The following is a 20369-nucleotide window of genomic DNA, read 5'->3' on the forward strand; positions in this document are numbered from 1 at the left end:
TATGATGTTGTGCTGACCTCGTTGCTGTATGCCTGTGAAACCTGGACAGTCTACCACTGCTATGCCAGGAAACTGAATTGCTTCCATTTGAATTGTCTTAAGAAGATCACCTGGCAAGATAAAGTACCAGATACTGAAGTCCTTTCTCCATTTGAACTGACAAAGATACAAACTCAATAAAGTGCCACTCCAATGAGATGGCCACATTGATTGAATGCCAAAAAGACTATTTTTGTAAAGAACTCACACAAGGCAAATGCCTACACGGAGGTCAGAAGAAGTGCTACAAGGATAATCTCAAAATTTTTTTTCTTAAGGACTCTGGAATTGCAAGGTAGTTATTGTCTGAGGTCAAATTTGACCTCAGTTCAAATTTGAACTCAGATCCTCCTGACTCCAGGACTGGTGCTCCATCCACTGCACCACCAAGCTGCCCCTAGACACATCGTTTCTTGATCCCAACATTGTAATGCCATTTTGATTTTCTTCAAGAATAAAGGACAACAACCAACTAATAAGCAAAGAACTCAAAGGAAAGCACAACTTTGTCAGTGAGTCAACTAGAATTCATTCTAATAGAAGAAACAGGTGTCCTCTCAAACCCCTAAAATGCCATCAAAGACTCTTCATTCTTCTTCATCTTCTGTATTCAGTCATTTGCCATATCTTCTTGACTGCCCCTGGGCAATATTTCTCTCTTCCTCTAGGTCAAATTCTTACCATCCTACAACAGGACTATTACAAATCAGGTTCCTAATTGATTTTGTGGAACACAAGGAGATGATAAAAGAGGCTCCTGTCCAGTTCAATAAATTACTCCATGTCAAACTTCTGGTCTATGAAAACCTCCTGCTTACGTTAAATTGCCTGACATTCATTTCTCAACTTCCTAAAGAAAATAGTAGAAAGACTTCTACTTCTTTGTCTACACTATTGTTCTAAAGTTGGGGGGGGGCCTGCATCTCTGGATCTCCTAAGGCTATAAAAACCTGAGTATTTGTATCTCTTTTTGTTCAGCCGTAGTTCCTGCCCAATTAGAGGGGAAAAAAATCCCCTAATAGTCTCCCTGCATCCATATCTCTCCTCCCCATTCATTTCCATCAGAGCTAGCATGTGTTAATTTTTTTTAGTTGTTTTTTTTTTTTTTGCAAGGCAAATGGGGTTAAGTGGTTTGCCCAAGCCCATGTAACTAGGTAATTATTAAGTGTCTGAGGCCAGATTTGAACTCAGATACTCCTGACTTCAGGGCTGGTTCTCTATCCACTGTCCCACCTAGCCGCCCCATGTGTTAATTCTTAATGCACGGATCTGATCATTTCACTTTTTTACTCAAAAAGCTCCAGTGCTTCACTATTGCTTCTAGGGTCAAATACAAGCTCTTCAGTAAATCATAATCTGATCCAGTTTACCTGAAAAGGCTCTTTTTGCACCCCCTACTGGCCTACTCCTTCCTTCTCATACACCGTATTTTTTATATCCAAGCTTTGCAAAGATTGTCCCTCACACCAGAAATTCACTTCATTCTCACTTTCAGTTCTCAGATTCTCTTAGAAACAAAACTCAGATTAAGAACTATCTTCTTTATTTTCTTTATCCCTTCCAAGCAGCTAATTCTTTCCTTCCCTGAGGGTCTCTGTCTGTCTGTCTCTGTCTGTCTGTCTGTCTGTCTCTCTCTCTCTCCCTCTCTCTCTCTCTCTCTCTCTCTCTCTCTCTCTCTCTCTCTCTCTCTCTCTCTCTCTCTCTCCTCTTCTCATACTTGTGGGCACTCTGCCTGAAGGTCTAGTAAGATTTCTTGGGGTTTACAGGCCTCAAATCACACTGGCTCCCCTGGGCACTGTTTTTGTTCAGAGTAAATTCACAGCAATTGTTTCTGTTTTGGTCAGAAAGTCTGAGAGTCTTCTCTCAGATTTATTTTTTTTTTTGGTGGGGGGAGGAGGGGAGGGAGGGCTCTTGCAGAAAGAAACTCCTTGTTTCTTTTTTTCTCACAGTCTTAATCACTGAGATATTGTGAGGGTCTTACCCTCCCACCAATTTTTTTCCCTTCTTTTTTGGAAGTGATCATTCTCTTGCCTAACCCTAATGATTGAAGGGCCTTGCCTCACTCTAACTGTGACCTAGGAAAGATCTAGCCTTAAAAAGCCAAGATCTCCAACTGAATCCAGGGCCATCCCCAGTCATCCTGATGCAAACCTTGCCATAGGCCCTAGATGGCTCCTGGGGGGAAAAGTGAGGCTTGTGACTTTGCACAGCATCCCATTGCTTAAATCTAATTCACTTGCATGCCATGGCATCAGCTCCCTGAAGTCTAGGCATCTTCAAGAAGGGAGGACAAATCTCAATTGATCTCAGTCTGTATTTGTTTTGTAACCAATTGTGAGACTTGATGTCAGACACAGCTTTTGTTTTTGCATTCCTAGTATTAAGTACAGTACCTGGATGTGTGTGTATGTGTAGGAGAGATGTGTTTGTAGGAGGGATGTGTTTATGTGTGTGTGTGGGGGGGATGGGTGTGTTTGTAGGGGAGATGGGTGTGTATGTGTAGGGGAGATACCTACAGATTTGCATTTTTCTGAATTCCTTCACATAGAGATTTTGATGATGTAGGTATGGAGAAGATACTACTATTATAGCTGTCTCCACTGAAACTCTCCTTCAGAGGAAAAATGGATGGGGGATGAGGATATTGAACTCTGCACAATCCAGTTCTACTGACCCCATGGGGACGTGTGTACACAAAGTTGTTTCAGTGGGAGCCAAGTGCATGCACTCAGGCACGCTCCTTATACACAGGCATAATTTTACCATCTGGTTAAAGCTGCACACACGGTCACACACATTCTGTTGTCCTAGTTGGAGTTGCACACGCACATTCGTACACATTGCACAGTTCTATTTCCTAGTTGTAGCCCTGTTCACACACATCTCCCTCATACACACACAGCTCCCTAAACACACATATCTCCTGCATGCACACCCTGAACATACACACGTCCCTCTATAAACACACATGCACACACATCCCCTAAGCACACATATCTCTTATATACACGCATATGTGTACACATCTCATGTACAAACACATGCACACATATCCCTTACATACACACACATTCGTGCACACATCTCCCCTACACACGCACACACATATCCCTTACATGCACACACATGCGCACATGCATCTCCCCTACACAGTGCACACATATCCCTTACATGTGCACACACGTCTCCCCTACACACGGACACGCATATCCCTTACATGCACACACATGCGCACACACATCTCCCCTGCAAACGCGCACACGCATCCCTTACATACACACATATGCACACACATCTCCCCTACACACGCACACATATCCCTTACATGCATACACATGCACACACATATCCCTTACATGCACACACATGCACACACATCTCCCCTGCAAACACGCACACATATCCCTTACATGCACATACATGCACACACACATCTCCCCTACACACATATCCCTTACATGCACACACATGTGCACACACGTCTCCCCTACACACATCACTTACACATCTCCCCTATACACGCACACACATATCCCTTACATGCATACACATGCGCACACACATCTCCCCTACACATGCATATGCATATCCCTTACATACACACACATGCGCACACACATCTCCCCTACACACGCACACGCATATCCCTTACATACACACACATGCGCACAGTCTCCCCTGCACACGCACACATATCCCTTACATGCACGCACGTGCGCACACACGTCTCCCCTACACACGCACACACATATCCCTTACATGCATACACATGCACACACACGTCTCCCCTACACACGCACACGCATATCCCTTACATGCACACACATGCGCACAGTCTCCCCTGTACACGCACACATATCCCTTACATGCACACACGTGTGCACACGCGTCTCCCCTACACACGCACACACATATCCCTTACATGCACACACGTGCGCACACACGTCTCCCCTACACACGCACACGCATATCCCTTACATGCACACACATGCGCACACAGTCTCCCCTGCACACGCACACATATCCCTTACATGCACACACGTGCGCACACGCGTCTCCCCTACACACGCACACACATATCCCTTACATGCACACACGTGCGCACATGTCTCCCCTACACACGCACACGCATATCCCTTACATGCACACACATGCGCACACAGTCTCCCCTGTACACGCACACATATCCCTTACATGCACACACGTGCGCACACGCGTCTCCCCTACACACGCACACACATATCCCTTACATGCACACACGTGCGCACACAGTCTCCCCTGTACACGCACACATATCCCTTACATGCACGCACGTGCGCACACACGTCTCCCCTACACACGCACACGCATATCCCTTACATGCACACACGTGCGCACACACGTCTCCCCTACACACGCACACACATATCCCTTACATGCACACACGTGCGCACACGCGTCTCCCCTACACACGCACACATATCCCTTACATGCACACACGTGCGCACACGCGTCTCCCCTACACACGCACACACACAATCCCTTACATGCACACACATGCGCACATGCATCTCCCCTACACACGCACACACGCGCGCGCAGGCACACAGACACGCACCCCCATAAACACACACGCGCGCCCCCCCATTCACGGGCGCTCGCGTCGGCTCCCATTGGCTGGGGGCCAGCACACGTCTCGGCAGGCCGGCTGGCCATTGGGCCGGCGCCGCGCCGGGCTGGGCGGGCCGGGGGCGGCCCCAGGTGCGGACCCCGCACACTCCTTTCCCGCGGGAGCTGCTCCCGAGGCCGCCGCTCGCTCCGGCGCTCCCGAGGGCGAGAGTGCAGACAGCTCGCGGCGGAGCCCAGGCGGCGGCGACGACGTCACGGGTGGCCGTGGTACGTGGGGGCTCCGCGGCCGTGCAGAGGGGCGAGCTCGGGGCCCGCGGGGGGGCGTTCGGGGCGGCGGGCGGGGGCCGGGCGCGTGCCGCCACCCAGTCCCTCCTCGGGCGGCTCGAGCTTTCTCGTGGGCCCGGGGCCCCGGGGAGGTGCGGCGGCCCCCCGGGCCCGGCGGAAGTGGACCCCGGAGGGCAGCGGGGAGATGGGGGGGCGCCGCGCTTCCGGCCGCGACAGCGAGCGGCTCCAGTGGGGGGCGGCGCCCCTCCCCCTCCCCGCCCCCTCCGCCTGCAGGCGCCGCGGGCGCGCGAGGCCGGCCGCTCCCAGCCCGGGGCACGCGTGGACAAGGCCGGGAGGCTTCGCAAATGCTGCTCACCGTGAGTGTGGGGGGCGGCACCCCGCCTCGTGCGGAGCAGCTCCCCGGGCTCGCTGCCGGGGGCCGGGTGGGGCGGCGCCGAGCCTGCGGCGGCACCTGCCGAGGAGGCGGCGCGACCAGCTTCCTTTGTGCGGCCCGGGGAGCCCGGGCCCCCGCCCCGGCCCCCCGCCCCGGCCCCCGGCCCGGGCACCCCCGGCCCGGGCACCCCCGGCCCCCGCCCCGGCCCGAGCGCCCCCGGCCCCCTGCCCCGGCCCGGGCACCCCCGGCCCGAGCACCCCCGCCCCGGCCCGGGCACCCCCGGCCCGCCGCCCCGGCCCGGGCACCCCCGGACCCCCGCCCCGGCCCGGGCACCCCCGGCCCGAGCGCCCCCGGACCCCCGCCCCGGGCGCCCCCGGCCCCCCGCCCCGGCCCGGGCACCCAGAAGCCCTGTGTCTCCGGGGCCTCGTGCGGGACTTGGCAGCTGCCACTCCGTGGCTGGCTGGGAGCAAACCTAGTTCGAAAGCCACACTCTGCCGATTGGCCTTATCCCAGGGGATTTTGATGTTTGTTCAAGCACTACGGTGAAAATTTAATTGGAAAGATACCAATCTGCTTATCATATGCAGCGAGAGTGGAAGCAAAAATCAAACACTTCTAAAGAAAAGTCCTAGGGACTGGGTATGTGTGTGTGTATATATATGTGTATATATTTACACACAACACTATATATGTGTGTGTATATATATATATATATATATATATATGTATACACACACATCATATATATATATAAAACAGCCATCCCCATACTCAAGGAAATCAAAAAGAAATCTAGATGAGGAAATGAAAGCCATTTCTTAAGCTACAATTTTGTTTTTTAACAAATTGCTGGAAATTATTTCCATAGCTGCTTTCCTTATGTCTTTTTCACTGATTATGAAACCAAAGGATGGGGGGGGGGGGGTCTTGTTAAGGAATATATATGCAAATTTATTTTACCATGTTCCTTTCTCCTGGAATCAACTATTTTTTATTACCGAAATTTTTCTTGCAAAAAATTTCTACATTTCTTATCTCTGTTGCCAGGTTACAGTGCCATTATTCTACATAGCTCAAACATACGTTTTAATATGTGTTTGTTTCCTCAATGTGTAGGACAAAAAAAAACATTCCTATTTATATTTTTGTAGAATTATATAAAGCATTCTTTTCTCCAGGTAGCTGCAGTTTAGAAATATCTTAATTAGCCTTTTTTCTGATGTGCTGATTAGTGTTAATTTGGTGGGGTAGAAAGAACCACTGGCTCTTAAGTCATAGAACCTAGATGAAAATTCTAGTCAATGGGTACAGTTTTGGTGGTTTTAGGCAAACCAACTTCCCAATACCTCAGCTTCCTCATTTGTAAAATAGGGTGTTCAAACTAGATGACCCTTCAGCTCTCTTCCAGCTTTAGGTCTGTGAACTTCTGTCTAATGAAGATGATTTTTTTAAAAACCATGAAAATTAAAACTGGGTAATGGATGATGAAAACCCAAGAAGAAAGCTTACATTAAGGAAATTTTGAAACCATACTCAAGCAATGGGAATGGAGGAGTAGTGGTTGATTACAAATTAAAATATATTTATTTTCATGTACTTAACTAGCCAAAGACCATTCTTTTAGTTCATTCAGTAATCTCCCTAAGCTCTCCTAACCCCCCAAAAGTAAGATCTGACTGTGCCTTGGACCCCACGACTCCAACCGGTGAACCTAAACTTAGCCATTTCTCTAATGAGGTTCACCTGCTTCCATGTGTAGACTTTTGAATTGACTCCTACTTCAATGGGATTCAAAGACTTTATTATTGGTACCACCTACTCACTTGATTATACCTTTATTATTTGTCCCATGACTTCAAACTGCCTGCCCAAATTCTTGATCATCAGTTTCTGGAGAACTCCCTAGGTCTAATTGGCTACATTCTTACCTTTCTTTCACAGTCTTTTCCTGGCCTTTCCAGTTTGGATTTATATATCACAGCCATTCTTCAAATGATGGACATCCTCTTAATTTCCAATTCTTTGCCACCATAAAGAGATCAATTATAAATATTTTAGAACATAAAAATCTTGGCTAGAATCAGATTTATCCATTTTAGATCCCATGAAACTCTCTGCCTCTTATTCATATATTTTTGTCTTTTTCACATATCTGATACAAGTAATATGTCCCATGCTCCTTTAATTTGCTCATGATAACTCATTTGATGTCTAGGTGAGGTATTCATTTTGACCTCACCTTGGTAAATGATGTAAGGTTTTGATCTGTACCTAGTTTTTGTGAGATTGCTTTCCAATTTTCCCAGCAGTTTTTACCTAATAGGGCGATCTTATCCAAAAAGTTTAGATCTTTGACTTTTATCAAACATGAAGTTATTATAATAATAATTTACTACATTGTATTGTATACCTACCCTGCTACATTAGCCAAGTCAAGGTAGTTTTGCTAATTACTGCTATATATAAATACATATATATGTGTGTGTATATATATATATATATATATATATATATATACGTATGTATATGTAGTTATTATCAGGTACTACTAGACGACTTTCCATTAACATTTTCATTAATTCCTTGGATTTTCTTGAACATTTGCTCCTCCTAATATATAGTCAGTTTTTGTAAAGATGCTATATAACACTGAGAAAAAGATTATTTTCCTTTCCATTCCCATTTAGTTTTCTCCAGATGTCTATCATGTCTAATTTATCTAAGATTCAGTTCATTGATCTCCTTGATTTCTCTCATTTATTGTTTGGTTAGATTTATTTAGTTTTGAGAGAAGGTTTAGATGTTAATAACATTTGATACATATAGGTTTACTATTGATATTACTTAATTAGCTATAGTAGTTTTGGCATGGTGTAGTTTACCTATTCCTTCTAATTAAATATTTTAATTTTAACTATGAGATTATAACAGCTCCTCCTTATTTTTGCATCAGCTGAAACATAACCTCTGCTCCAGTCCTTCACTTTTACTCTTTGTTTATCTCTCATTTTAAAATGTGTTTCTTGAAAATATATTGTAGCCTTCTGTGTTTTGATTAATTCTACTTCCTTTTCTGTTTTTTTAGGGTATTCAGAGTTATAATTACTAGTTGTAGATTTCCATCCTGTTTATTCCCACTGTTTACTCTCTTTTTACTTATCTCTTCTTAGAAGCTTAAATTTTCTTCTGACCATTGATTCTCTAATCCAGCCCCTTCTCAGAATCTTTCCTTTACTCTAACCTTTTGTCTTCCTGTTTCTCTGTAAGTTAAGAATATTTTTATACTCAAACATACATATATATATATATACACATATGTATGTGTGTATGTGTATACGTATGCTGCTGTTTAACTCGGTGTTGTTACTGTTTTAACCCAGTTCTAATAAAATAAGGTTCCCACATTGCCTGTTCTCCTTTCCAAACTTTTGTCTGCTGGAAAAGCTCTTCCATTTATGCCTCTTTTGTATAGGGTAATTTGCTCCATTTTACCTCTGCTTACCTTGTATTTCAAATGCAGGATAAAGTGTAGTTCATGATAGATTGGGCATACCTACTTAAGACATTAACATACGCATATTTTGTTTTTTACCAGGAGGTCCAGAAGTTATGTCTCACCTGAGACTATCTTGTGAAATTCACATGCTAGGATACCTCATCAGTTTGCTAGTGCACCGTAGAGCACTGTAGCAGGAGCTGTGGAATGGGATTTGGAGATTAATAGTATCTGTTTTAGCCTTAAGGTAGAAGGAGGAAGAATGACTTAACTCTTGACACTTGGGAAACCTTGAATAAAATTACTTTTGTGCCTTTCTTTCAGATTTCTTAGTACTTGTCTGCTAAGCTCCCAAGAACCTAATTCCTTTATGTTGACCTCAATCTGTCCAATTTCCCATATAGAAATCTTTTCCCTCCCTATATGCTTACAGGACATTCTTCTGGAATAAACTTAATCTTTATCTCCCTTAATCCATTAAAGTTAAAAAACTTCATTAAATAGGATGGTATAATACAAAATCACAGTACTAAGAGTTAGTCTTGGTTCTTCCACTAACAAACTAATTGATAAAGATAGGCATGTGTAACCAACTAGTTACAACTAAGTGGTATATTGAATTAAGTGGAGGACTAGAAGTCAGGAGCTTCAAACATTTATTAGCTTTGGGCAACTCTCTTCATCTCTGAGTCTCAGTTCATCTAAATGAGTATAAAATGGAAGTTACATGGCAGAGTTGTAAGGATCAAATAAGAACATGCGCATGAGTGGAGTATTTTTATAAACTTTTAAATGCTATATTAACATTGGAATTTATGAATACTTTAAGGACCAAGCTGCATCAGTTGGTACAGAATTTCTTTTTATCCCATCAAGACAAGAAAGTAGAGATAGAATGAAAATTTTTACCTCAAAGTAAATTATATATTTTTTTGTATCAGTAGACACAGCTGGATCTTTTATAGCTAAAAAATTTAATGATAATGACCTATCCTCACTGGAACTCATTTTTCTCAACTGTGAAGTGTAAGGGGTAGGTGGTTTTGAATTAGGTGACTTTGCAACTCATATTTGTCTCTTGATCATTCTTTTGAGATTATAATAACCTAGCAGGATGCTTGGTACCCTGGGGAAAATTTTTGAAATAGGTGGATGGGGGGGGTGTGTCTTTGTACTCCCCTTAGTATTTACTCCTAATTTTACTAGGATGAATCTGTTATTATTATGCCTGTGCAGCATACAGGGTGTCCATCTGTTATTCTTCATTTTTTGCTATGTGGCTAGTATAACCTGTTTTGGGGAGGGTCATATAGCTCTTATATTTTTATGTTTCATATGTACAGTTCTTCATTACTAATATACTTTGGGATATTTATACTCCTATTTTTCTTTTATCCTTTGGATAACTCATAATTTTCTTCAAAGGTGATTCATAGTCACCTTTTTTTTTAATGAGATTTTGTTTCAGGGAGAAGTTTAGAATCATTAAAAGTACTGTGTAGTTTCCCAAATATAAAGCCCACATTTTTCCTCCTATATTTCCCTGGGCTCATTTGCATTGTCTGAGATTTTTGTACTGTTAGTTCTGTTAGTTGTCCACCCAACTGATAAGACCCCTAATACTTTCTGAGTCTAGGAAAACATGTTTATGACTTTGCCACAAGTTCTGCTTTTTCTACCCCCCACCCCCAAGAACACTATCTGTTCTTAGGTGATTCCCCCCTCCTCTGAATTGACCTAACCACATCCCTAACAGACTATACACCTCCTGAGAACATTTTGTTTACTTCATCCTACTTGAGGAACTAACTTCTAATCCCTCGGTGCTAGAGCCCCTCCCTCCCTAGCCCACTGTGCTTTAGTATTCAATAAAGCCTGCTTGCCTGAGAAACAGTTCACATCACTGAATTCTTTCCCTACAACATAACTATCTTATCTCATAGATAATGATAATCAGCCTTCACCCACTTTTTTTTCCTGTGTGGAAAGTAAGGCTGAACTATTTTATATGATTTTTGGTCTTCATTTAGGAAATCTTAAAATATCCTAGGGCTTAATGAAATTATATAATGTCATTTCCATATAGCAGCTGGGAGACCCTACCATCTATAGGCCATCTCTCTCCCATTTGGACTCTGTACTGGACATCATTCATGACAGTGGCAAACATCTTTGATGAGTAGACCTCTCTTCCTGTTTTAAAAAGCTAATCAATTGTGATTGCTATCATATCTTTTGAAGAATCTTGAATGATTTTAACATACATGATAATGTCTTTTTGAAGAGCCCTTGATGGAACATTTTTCTCTAATGAATCAAATTTTTTTTTGTCAAGTTGACATACAATTTAAGAATCTTGTTTCTCTGTATATCAGTACTATTCAGTTGAATAATGTGATCTCTTGCAGAATATCATTTGTAAAAATTGCTTGTTTCCTTTCATTATTAAAGATGTCCTTACTACATGTGAGGATTTTCTCATAAATAGTATAGTAAAAAAGTAACCCTCTGGGTTAGTAATTATTGGCATTTTCTTGATTATCTTTCAGTAACAATCTGGAATTTTCCCTAAATTTTTGTACTATTTTTTTAATCCCTCTTGAGAGTCAATTCCTCAGTGCATTATAAAATTATTTCACCTCCATGGGCATCTAGGTGGCGAGGTGATTGACCCTAGAGTTAGAAGGACCCAAGTTCAAATGTGACCTCAGACACTTGACCCCAGGGAGTATCTTGCAAATAAACAAACAAAAAAATTCTTTCACCTCCAGTGTATATATAAGTTTGCTGTGGTGCAACTGCTCTTTTCTTTTAAACTGTTATTTTTATTTTTTTTATTTTCTTGGATGGTTCCTTTGTCATAATGAAGAAAACAGCTATAAAAAGTTTTGGTAGACCTTTTCCATTTTTTATATTTGTTGTCTTTTCAATTTTATTTTCTAAGTGCTCTTACAAAGATCTTGCTTTATTGAATCTCTCATATCAGTAAGCTTGTTTTTCTGTTTACCATGCTATTTTATGAAGTAATACTAATCATAACTTAATTTGACCCTCTTTTTCTATCGTGTGAAGGATTTCGTATTCTAAATTCATTGTTTTTGCCTATCATAGTCCTTTTTGTTGTCAACCCTATTGCCAAACCTTTTCTGCACTTGAACCTTGAGGACTGTAATCCTTTGGTACCTGGGCAAGTAACTGATATTTTCTTCAAATTATTTATGTCTGACTAATTTTGTTTTTACCTATTGAAGCCCCTATAGCAAGTAAAGTTAAGAGACATTAATGTAGATAACATCAAAAATAAAATGATTAAAAACAGGAAATGCAATTATCTACAGTGGTTCACCTTGAGGTTTATGCTATTTTCTGTAAATTTTGGAGACATCTCAGACTTTTTAAAAATCATTTATTTTTTTCAACAAAACTTCTTTGCAATTACATGCAAGGAGAGGTTTCAAAATTCATTCTTTGTAAATTTTTAGTTCTATATTTTTCTACCATCTTCTCTTCCCTCCTCCCTTTCCCATGGTAGCAAACAATCTTATATAGGTTGTACTTGCACAATTGTATTTAACATATTTACATATTAGGTATGTTGTGAAAGAAGAATTAGAACTTAAGCGAGTGAAGGAGAAAATCATGAGAGAAAAGAAATAGCACAAAAGACGTTTAAAAAAGTAAACCTAGTTTTTTCTCTGCATGTGAATTGTTAGGGCCGAAAAGCCCCTCAGGAGCGACAGAGACCCCCAGTCACCACAGAAGGCCAGACTTGATGCAAAAGCAGGAGGATTTATTAACGAGCGCGCTGGGACTCAGTCCAGAACTGGCCCCGAGCTGCTCTCAGCACAGTCTTTTTATGTCTGAAAACCGCAAGGGGGATTTTGCTTTGTGGTTTAACGAGTTCCTGGGAGAGCTGAGTGGGGACACGTTCTCAGCAGCTGAGTTCCTTGTGGTTTAGAGTTGTTTGTCTAACAGGATGTTTCCCAACGAGGAAGCGATACTTGGTCCTTAGGTTTCGTTTACCAAGAACTGACACTGTTATAGAAAATCAAAACGTAGGGAGACTTAGGGTGGGGGAGCAAGGTGGGCCTAGGGGAGCCGGTTTACGGCCGCTTCTTTCCTCCCTTTTTCTATTGGAAGTTTGATTCTTCAAACTCTAGGGGAAACTCTTCGTCTCGGGGGAGGGTCTGATACCGCTGACTGAGGATCATAACATGGACAGTGTTAATGCAGTCCCTGACAAACTCCACTAGGCAGTTGATGACGCAGGGGCCTATGGTGAGTAGTAGTAGGAGGATCATGAGGGGGCCTATGAGGGTAGAGAGCAGGGTTGTGAACCAGGGGGAACGGCTGAACCAGCCCTCGTACCATCCTTGGTGAGATTCTCTTTCCTTTTTCAGTAAAGCCTAATCCGTAGGGGGTTGCACCAGTGCGATGTCTGGCACTCGGGAGTCTAGGGGTCGAAGAGAGGGCAGAAGGCGTTCACACGAGGGGGAGGCACATAGCTTGGCAGTCTAATTAGTGGTCACCGACACTAAGTCCTGTGAGGTGCTCGAGATCCAATGCCCGGTCCCAGTGTCACACATCTCCAACTTTTGCAGAAGAAGTCTGCTGCGCGGCCACAGTAGTCTGTAGGCTGGTGGTACCCCGGGCAAACATAGAATGAGGTTGTGCCTAATTGCCCTCTGCGCTCTTGGGAACCGCATCCTGTCATGCGGCCATCTGATCCCCAAAAAGCATCTCATCCCTCATATCCCTCAGACAACTGACATAGATCAGGGAACAGGTCGGGCCACCAGGTCCAGGGAGTGTGCTGACCTGTGATGGACCACACTACCTCCCCTTCGCCTAGCCCAGTCACTACCTGCCAAGTAAGTTTTTGGGGCAGGTGGGGATTGTGGAGAGCATGGGAGGAATCAGTTGGAGGCATTCCTAGGAGAAGTGCCATCATTATGCACCCGACGAAGGCGGAGACGGAGGGGATGGTCAGTTTTCTCGGCTGTCCATGATGGATCAGGGGGCTGTGCCAGCTTAACATGGAAGGCATGTATCCAGGCAGCGATCCCATTGACCTTGACGGCAGTGGGGGTGGTGAGGAGTACCAGGTAAGGTCCTCTCCACCGGGGCTCGAGGTTGGCTGAGTGATGCCGTCTGACATAGACGAAGTCACTGACCCGGAAGCGGTGAGGCACTCGTAGGTCCCCTGGTTCATAAGCTGCAGATACTTTCTTCCAGATCTCTCGTTGGGTGACCTCGAGTGCTCTCAACCTGTCAAGGAGGGAAGAAGAAACCGAACAAGGGGGGGTAGATATCATTGCAACCAAAGGGGGGGGGGTGCGCCGAACAAGATTTCAAAAGGAGTGAGCTGTAGGGGTCCCGGGGTGTTGCGGGCTCTAAACAGGGCGTATGGTAGGAGCGCTGACCAGTCTTTTAAGCCAGTCTCTAGGGATAATTTAGTAATGGTCTCTTTTAATGTCCTATTCATTCTTTCCACTTGCCCTGAACTTTGAGGTCTATAAGCACAGTGTAACTTCCATTCAGTACCCAGGGCCTTGGTCAACCCCTGACTTACTTGGCTTACAAAGGCCGGCCCGTTATCTGACCCTATCACCTTGGGTATCCCAAATCGGGGGAAGATTTCATGTAGTATGGTCTGGGCTACTACAGCAGCTGTTTCCTTTTTCGTGAGGACCGCCTCGACCCACCCTGAGAAGGTATCTACTAAGACCAGGAGATACTGGTACCCGTACTTAGCTGGTCTCATTTCGGTGAAATCTATTTCCCAGTAGCTTCCTGGGCGGTCCCCCCTAACCCTTCGCCCTGATGGGGATTTCTGTGTGGGAGCGTTCACCAGCTGGCAGGGCTTACAATTCTCAGTCACTATCTTTGCTGATTCCCTTATCCCGTGCATCTTGTAAGGAGTGGCTCTGGCCAGGGCCTCTAGGTTCTTGTGTCCTAGATGGGTTAGGTCATGAAGGTGGTGGAGTAACGAAGCTGTCTGGTCTTTAGTAAGCTCTGGGGTACCTTGTGTGTCCCCAGAACTCTGGTCCATTGGGATTTCTTCTTGAAGGAGCAGGGCAGTGGGTGCGTCGAGAGCTGCTAACCTGGCTTCCTTGTCTGCCCTCCGGTTCCCGCTGGCGACTTCTCCGTCCCCCTTTTGGTGTCCAGGGCAGTGTATGATCGCCACCTTGGAGGGTAGGTGAACGGCCTCCAGGAGGGCTTGTATTTCTTCCTTATTCTTGATCTCTTTTCCTGCCGAGGTAAGCAATCCCCGCCTATGATATATGGCCCCATGGATGTGAGTGGTGGCAAAGGCATACCGAGTATCGGTATAAATGTTGACAGTCTTTCCAGCTGCCAGGCATAGGGCTTGTGTCAGGGCGACTAACTTGGCCTTCTGGGCGGAGGTTCCTTCTGGAAGCGCCCTGGCCCAGACCAGCTGGTCTTTGTCCACCATTGCAGCTCCAGCTACTCTCCTTCCTCTATCTGTGATATAGCTGCTCCCATCCGTGAACCAAGTGAGCTGGGCGTCGGAGAGAGGATGGCTCTGGAGATCACGGCGGGATGCTGTCTCTTCAGCCAGGATGTCTTGGCAGTTGTGGACTACCACTTCTTCCTCAGTAGCATCTGGTAGGAGGGTCGCGGGATTCAGACTAGTAGGGGTACCAAACCGGATTCGACCCTCGTTCAGAAGCAGGCTCTGGTAGTGGGTCATCCTGGCGTTGGACATCCATCGTTCTGGGGGTTGCCTGATGATGCTTTCCAAAGAGTGGGGAGCCACTATGGTGAGAACCTGCTCCAGGGTAAGCTTATCAGCGTCCTTGACCAGAGTGGCCACTGCCGCTATCGAGCGTAGACAAGCGGGCCATCCGCTGGCTACTGGGTCCAGTTTCTTGGAAAGGTAGGCGACAGTGCACCTCCATGGACCGATGGTCTGAGTCAGAACACCTCGAGCCACTCCTCTTCTTTCGTCAGTGTAGAGATGAAACGGTCTCGTGGGGTCTGGTAAGGCCAGTGCTGGTGCTGACAAGAGGGCCCTCTTGATGCTGTTGAAGGCTCTCTGCTGCTCTTCTCCCCACTGGAAAGGGGTTGACTCCTTTGTGAGTAGGTACAAGGGGGCCACTAGTGTGGCAAAAGATGGGATCCATAGGCGGCAGAATCCGGCAGTCCCTAGAAACTCTCTCATTTGTTGGGGAGTCCGTGGGGGTGGGATCTGGACCACAGTGTGCTTCCGCTCTTCTGTCAGTCTCCTTTCCCCTTCAGGGAGTATCCCAGGTACTGGACCTCCTGTCTGCATATTTGCGCCTTCTTTGCTGATGCTCGGTACCCCAGCTTGCCCAGTTCCCGAAGGAGCAGTTCTGTGCCCTGTTCGCAGTTTTCCCGTGTGGCTTCTGCCAATAGCAGGTCATTAACATACTGCAGCAGGGTGACCTGGGGGTGGGATGCCCGAAAGTGAGCCAGATCCTCATGAAGGGCCTCATCAAAGATGGTTGGGGAGTTCTTGAACCCCTGGGGTAGTCTAGTCCATGTTAGCTGCCCTGAGTACCCCATCCCTGGGTCCTTCCATTCAAAAGCAAAGAGTGGCTGGCTGGTCGGGTGCAGGCGCAAACAGAAGAAAGCATCTTTCAAGTCTAGGACAGTATACCAAGTCCTCTGAGGGGCTAGGGAGCTAAGCAGATTGTACGGGTTCGGCACTGTAGGGTGGATGTCCTGGACCCGCTTGTTCACCTCCCGCAAGTCTTGCACTGGGCGGTACTCTCCTGTGGTGGGCTTTTTCGTGGGCAAAAGAGGGGTGTTCCATGGAGATTGGCATTTGATCAAGACACCCTGGTCCATGAGCCAGTTAATGTGGGGTTGGATCCCGGTTCTTGCCTCTTGGCTCATAGGGTACTGTCTTACCGCCACTGGGGTGGCAGTTGTCTTTAACTCAACGACAATGGGGGGTCTATTTCTTGCCGACCCCAAGCCCGCCGTTTCTGCCCAGGCGTTTGGGAACCTAGTCACCCAATGGGAGGCTAAGCTAACTCCTGTTGGTGGTGCAGGTGTGCTTGGATATAATCGATGCTCATCCTCCAGTCTCAGAGTGAGGGTGGCAATCTCCTGCCCTCGTAGGGTGACCGAAGGGCCTCCCGAGAGAAAGGTGATTCGCGCGCCAAGCTTGGTTAGCAAGTCTCTCCCCAATAGGGGGCGGGGCACTCGGGGATAACAAGGAAGGAGTGGGCCACTTCCCCTGTCCCCAGATCCACAGTCTGCTGGGTGGTCCATGGGTATTGTTGATGTCCTGTGGCGCCTATCACCCAGGATTTCTTGTTAGACACGGGCCCCTTAGAGTCCAGTAGGACGGAATGTTGGGCCCCCGTGTCTACCAGGAACTCAACAGGCTTCCCCTCCACACACAGAGTTACCCATGGCTCGGGGAGGGGGGCCGGGCCCTGACATCCTCGTTCTGAATCTGTCCCCAGAGCCAGGAGCTTAGTTCTCCCTTCTTTCATCTTTCTCTTGGGGCACTCCCTCTTCCAGTGCCCGTTTTCCTTACCATAGGCACACTGGTCTCTTTCCAGGGGCCGGCGATCCTGTGATGGCCTCTCCCACCCTGCTTTATGTGTTCTTTCCCTCGGCCAGCCCTGACCCTGTTCTGCCACTACAGCCGCTAGTATGCAAGTCAAGCTTTTCTCCCTCCTCTTTTCTCTTTTTTCTTCTTTCTCCTCCCTTTATTTTTCTTTCCTACTTTCCCTTTCCTCCTCAGTCTCCCTTTTGTAGTATACCTTCTCCGCTTCCTTGACCAGATCCTGAAGGGAGTAATCCTGTAACCCCTCCACCCTCTGCAGCTTCCTTTTGATATCATTTGCAGACTGACCAATGAAGGCCATTGGCACGGATGCCCGCTGGCTGTCAGCCATTGGATCGCAAGGCGTAAAGTGCCGAAACGCATCCATTAACCTCTCAAGGAAGACTGAAGGGGGTTCTGCGGGACCCTGGAGGACCTTCCTTACCTTAGCCAAATTGGTGGGCCGCCTGGCCGCCCCCCTTAGTCCTGCCACAAGAGTCTGGCGATAGACGGTCAGCCGCTCCCTACCTTCAGCCGTGTTGAAATCCCAATTGGGTCGGGTGAGGGGAAAGGCGGTCTCGATTAGATGGGGGAGCTGAGTGACCTACCCGTCAGGTCCACGGACGCTCTTTCTTGCCTCCAACAGTATTCTTTCCCTCTCCTCTGTGGTGAAGAGGGTTTGTAGCAACTGCTGGCAGTCGTCCCAAGCGGGCTGGTGAGAGAACATTAAGGACTCTACCAGCCCAGTGAGACATTGAGGGTCCTTGGAGAAGGGGGGGGGGGGTGGTTAGTCTTCCAGTTGTAGAGATCGGAGGAGGAGAAAGGCCAATATTGTAAGGGCTGGAGGGGGGTTTCCCTGTCGGCCATAGCGGGTGGTGGGGGCCCTAGCGCTCGGAGAGGGAGGGCCACTGCGGAATCGGGAGTGGCCTTTCGGCGTCTGCGAGTGCCAAGGGCCGGTCCTGGAGCCTCAGGGGCTGAGGGAGGGGGGAGCTCATCAGGTTGAGGGAGAGGGAGCGGCACATGAGGGTGGTGACCAGCTGTAGGGTAAGGGTGGGGGGGTAATGGAGACTCAAGGAGGAGCAAGTCATCCTGTAGGTCGGGGTAAAGTTTTGGAGGCTGGGGGGTTTGGGCAGCCTTAAGAGCCAGAGTTTTAACTAGGGGAGGGACCCAGGGTTTGACCCAAGGGGGAGGGTCTTCCACCAGGTCCTGCCATACTAAGATGTAAGGTTGTTGATCTGGGTGGCCCTCCTTCCCTGATCGAAATACAATCCCTTTCACCGCCAAGATGACAGACCGATTGAAGGTCCCATTAGCTGGCCACCTCACCCCAAAGGTGGGCCACTCGGAGCAGCAAAGGGTTTTCCATGGCCCCTTTTTGACCACCACTGATAGGTTATGTCCTCTGGCTCTTACTTCCGCCCAATGTCCCAGGGTCAGGCAAAGAGGGCTACCATTTGCTTGACCCATAACTTTAAAACACAAGACAGCAACACCGACACACAAAACGTACAGGAGAGTAAGAAGCTTGGCGCGCAAAGACCGCTCCAAGAAGAACACCACGTGATCTGGGCGTCTTATTTCCAACAAGGAGTATGCCGAGCGTCCCGGCTCTCTCCTTCCCCCGGGGCATCCCCCAGGGTGACAACTGTGGTCCCTGGACACGTCTGCCAACGACGGACCTGCTGTAGTTGTCCCAAAACAGAAACCAGAAGTTAGACTCAAGCGAGATACAGATAGAACAGGGGCTGATACACAGATACAGACAATACATAGATTAAGATGCCTAGGCAAGTGTCTTACCTCCTGGAGTGGAGGGGGGTCCCAGTGGATCCCGAACGAGCCCCTAGATGTTAGGGCCGAAAAGCCCCTCAGGAGCGACAGAGACCCCCAATCACCACAGAAGGCCAGACTTGATGCAAAAGCAGGAGGATTTATTAACCAGCACACTGGGGCTCAGTCAAGAACTGGCCCCGAGTTGCTCTCAGCACAGTCTTTTTATGTCTGAAAACCGCAAGGGGGATTTTGCTTTGTGGTTTAACGAGTTCCTGGGAGAGCTGAGTGGGGACATGTTCTCAGCAGCTGAGTTCCTTGTAGTTTAGAGTTGTTTGTCTAACAGGTTTTTTTCCCAACGAGGAAGTGATACTTGGTCCTTAGGTTTCGTTTACCAAGAACTGACACTGTTATAGAAAATCGAAACTTAGGGAGACTTAGGGTGGGGGGAGCAAGGCGGGCCTAGGGGAGCCGGTTTACAGCCGCTTCATGAATAATAGTTTCCATAACAAGTATCTCAAGATTGTCCTTGATCACTGAACTACTGAGAGGAACTGCAACCATCATAGATGATCATCTCAGAGTGTAGCTGTTAATGTGTACAATATTCTCCTGATTCTACTCATTTCACTCAGCATCAGTTTATCAATGTCTTTTCTTTCTTTCCAAAGTCCGTCGCTCATTTCTTACAGAAATTTCACCAATTGTAAAGATTGTTTCCTAGCATTCTTCTTTCTGTCTGTCTGTCTGTCTGTCTTTCTGTCTGCCTGTCTGTCTGTCTTTCTGTCTGTCTTTCTGTCTGTCTTTCTTGGTTTTTGCATGGTAAATGGGGTTAAGTGGCTTGTCCAAGGCTATACAGCTAGGTAATTATTAAGTATCTGAAGAGCGGATTTGAACTCAGATACTCCTGACTCTAGGGCCAGTGCTCCATCCACTGTGCCCTACCCCATTCTGCTTTCTTTCTAAACTTGGTTGCATTAATTTTTATTTGTGCAAAACATTTTCTTTCCCTCCATCCTATCTTACCCTATTTATATTTTCCTTTCTCCTTCCTTTTATCCCTCCCTCACCAATGGTTTTTCTTCTGACTGCTGCATGCCTCACATTGTCCTTTCTCCTGTTCTCTCCTCCTCCCTTGTAGGGTAGGATAGGATAAATTTCTAAACCCAATTAGGAATATATATCATTCCTTCTTTGATAGGTCTTAACACACTTCCTTCTTTTCCTCTATTATAATAGGTCCTTTGTGC

At 46.6% G+C, this 20369-nt stretch overlaps 2 protein-coding genes across 6 annotated transcripts in view; one reads left to right on the forward strand and one right to left on the reverse strand.

Annotated features, from left to right (window-relative positions):
* ATF7IP2 (activating transcription factor 7 interacting protein 2) overlaps nt 1-20369 on the forward strand; it is a 118373-nt gene that overhangs the window by 38557 nt on the left and 59447 nt on the right. For 2 of the 5 annotated variants that reach the window (XM_074196381.1, XM_074196378.1), the window contains exon 1: nt 5239-5288. The exons of 1 other annotated variant lie outside the window; for it this stretch is intronic. Coding sequence is in view for 2 of the 4 variants with exons in the window: in XM_074196378.1 (XP_074052479.1) it covers nt 5277-5288 (12 nt within the window). In the remaining 2 variants the exon portion in view is untranslated. Of the gene's footprint in view, nt 1-4767; nt 4915-5220; nt 5289-20369 lie in introns of those variants that run through there. 2 more of the 5 variants (XM_074196380.1, XM_074196379.1) reach the window with 2 other exon arrangements.
* On the reverse strand, nt 12587-19017 carry LOC141495250 (uncharacterized). Its single transcript, XM_074196376.1, is given in 5 exon segments — nt 12587-14124; nt 14127-16061; nt 16064-16990; nt 16993-18127; nt 18130-19017. Coding segments are annotated over 5 exon segments (5091 nt in total). The 5' UTR covers nt 18817-19017; the 3' UTR covers nt 12587-13717.

Source organism: Macrotis lagotis, chromosome 8, assembly GCF_037893015.1.
Source record: "Macrotis lagotis isolate mMagLag1 chromosome 8, bilby.v1.9.chrom.fasta, whole genome shotgun sequence".
Lineage (NCBI taxonomy): Eukaryota > Metazoa > Chordata > Mammalia > Peramelemorphia > Peramelidae > Macrotis > Macrotis lagotis.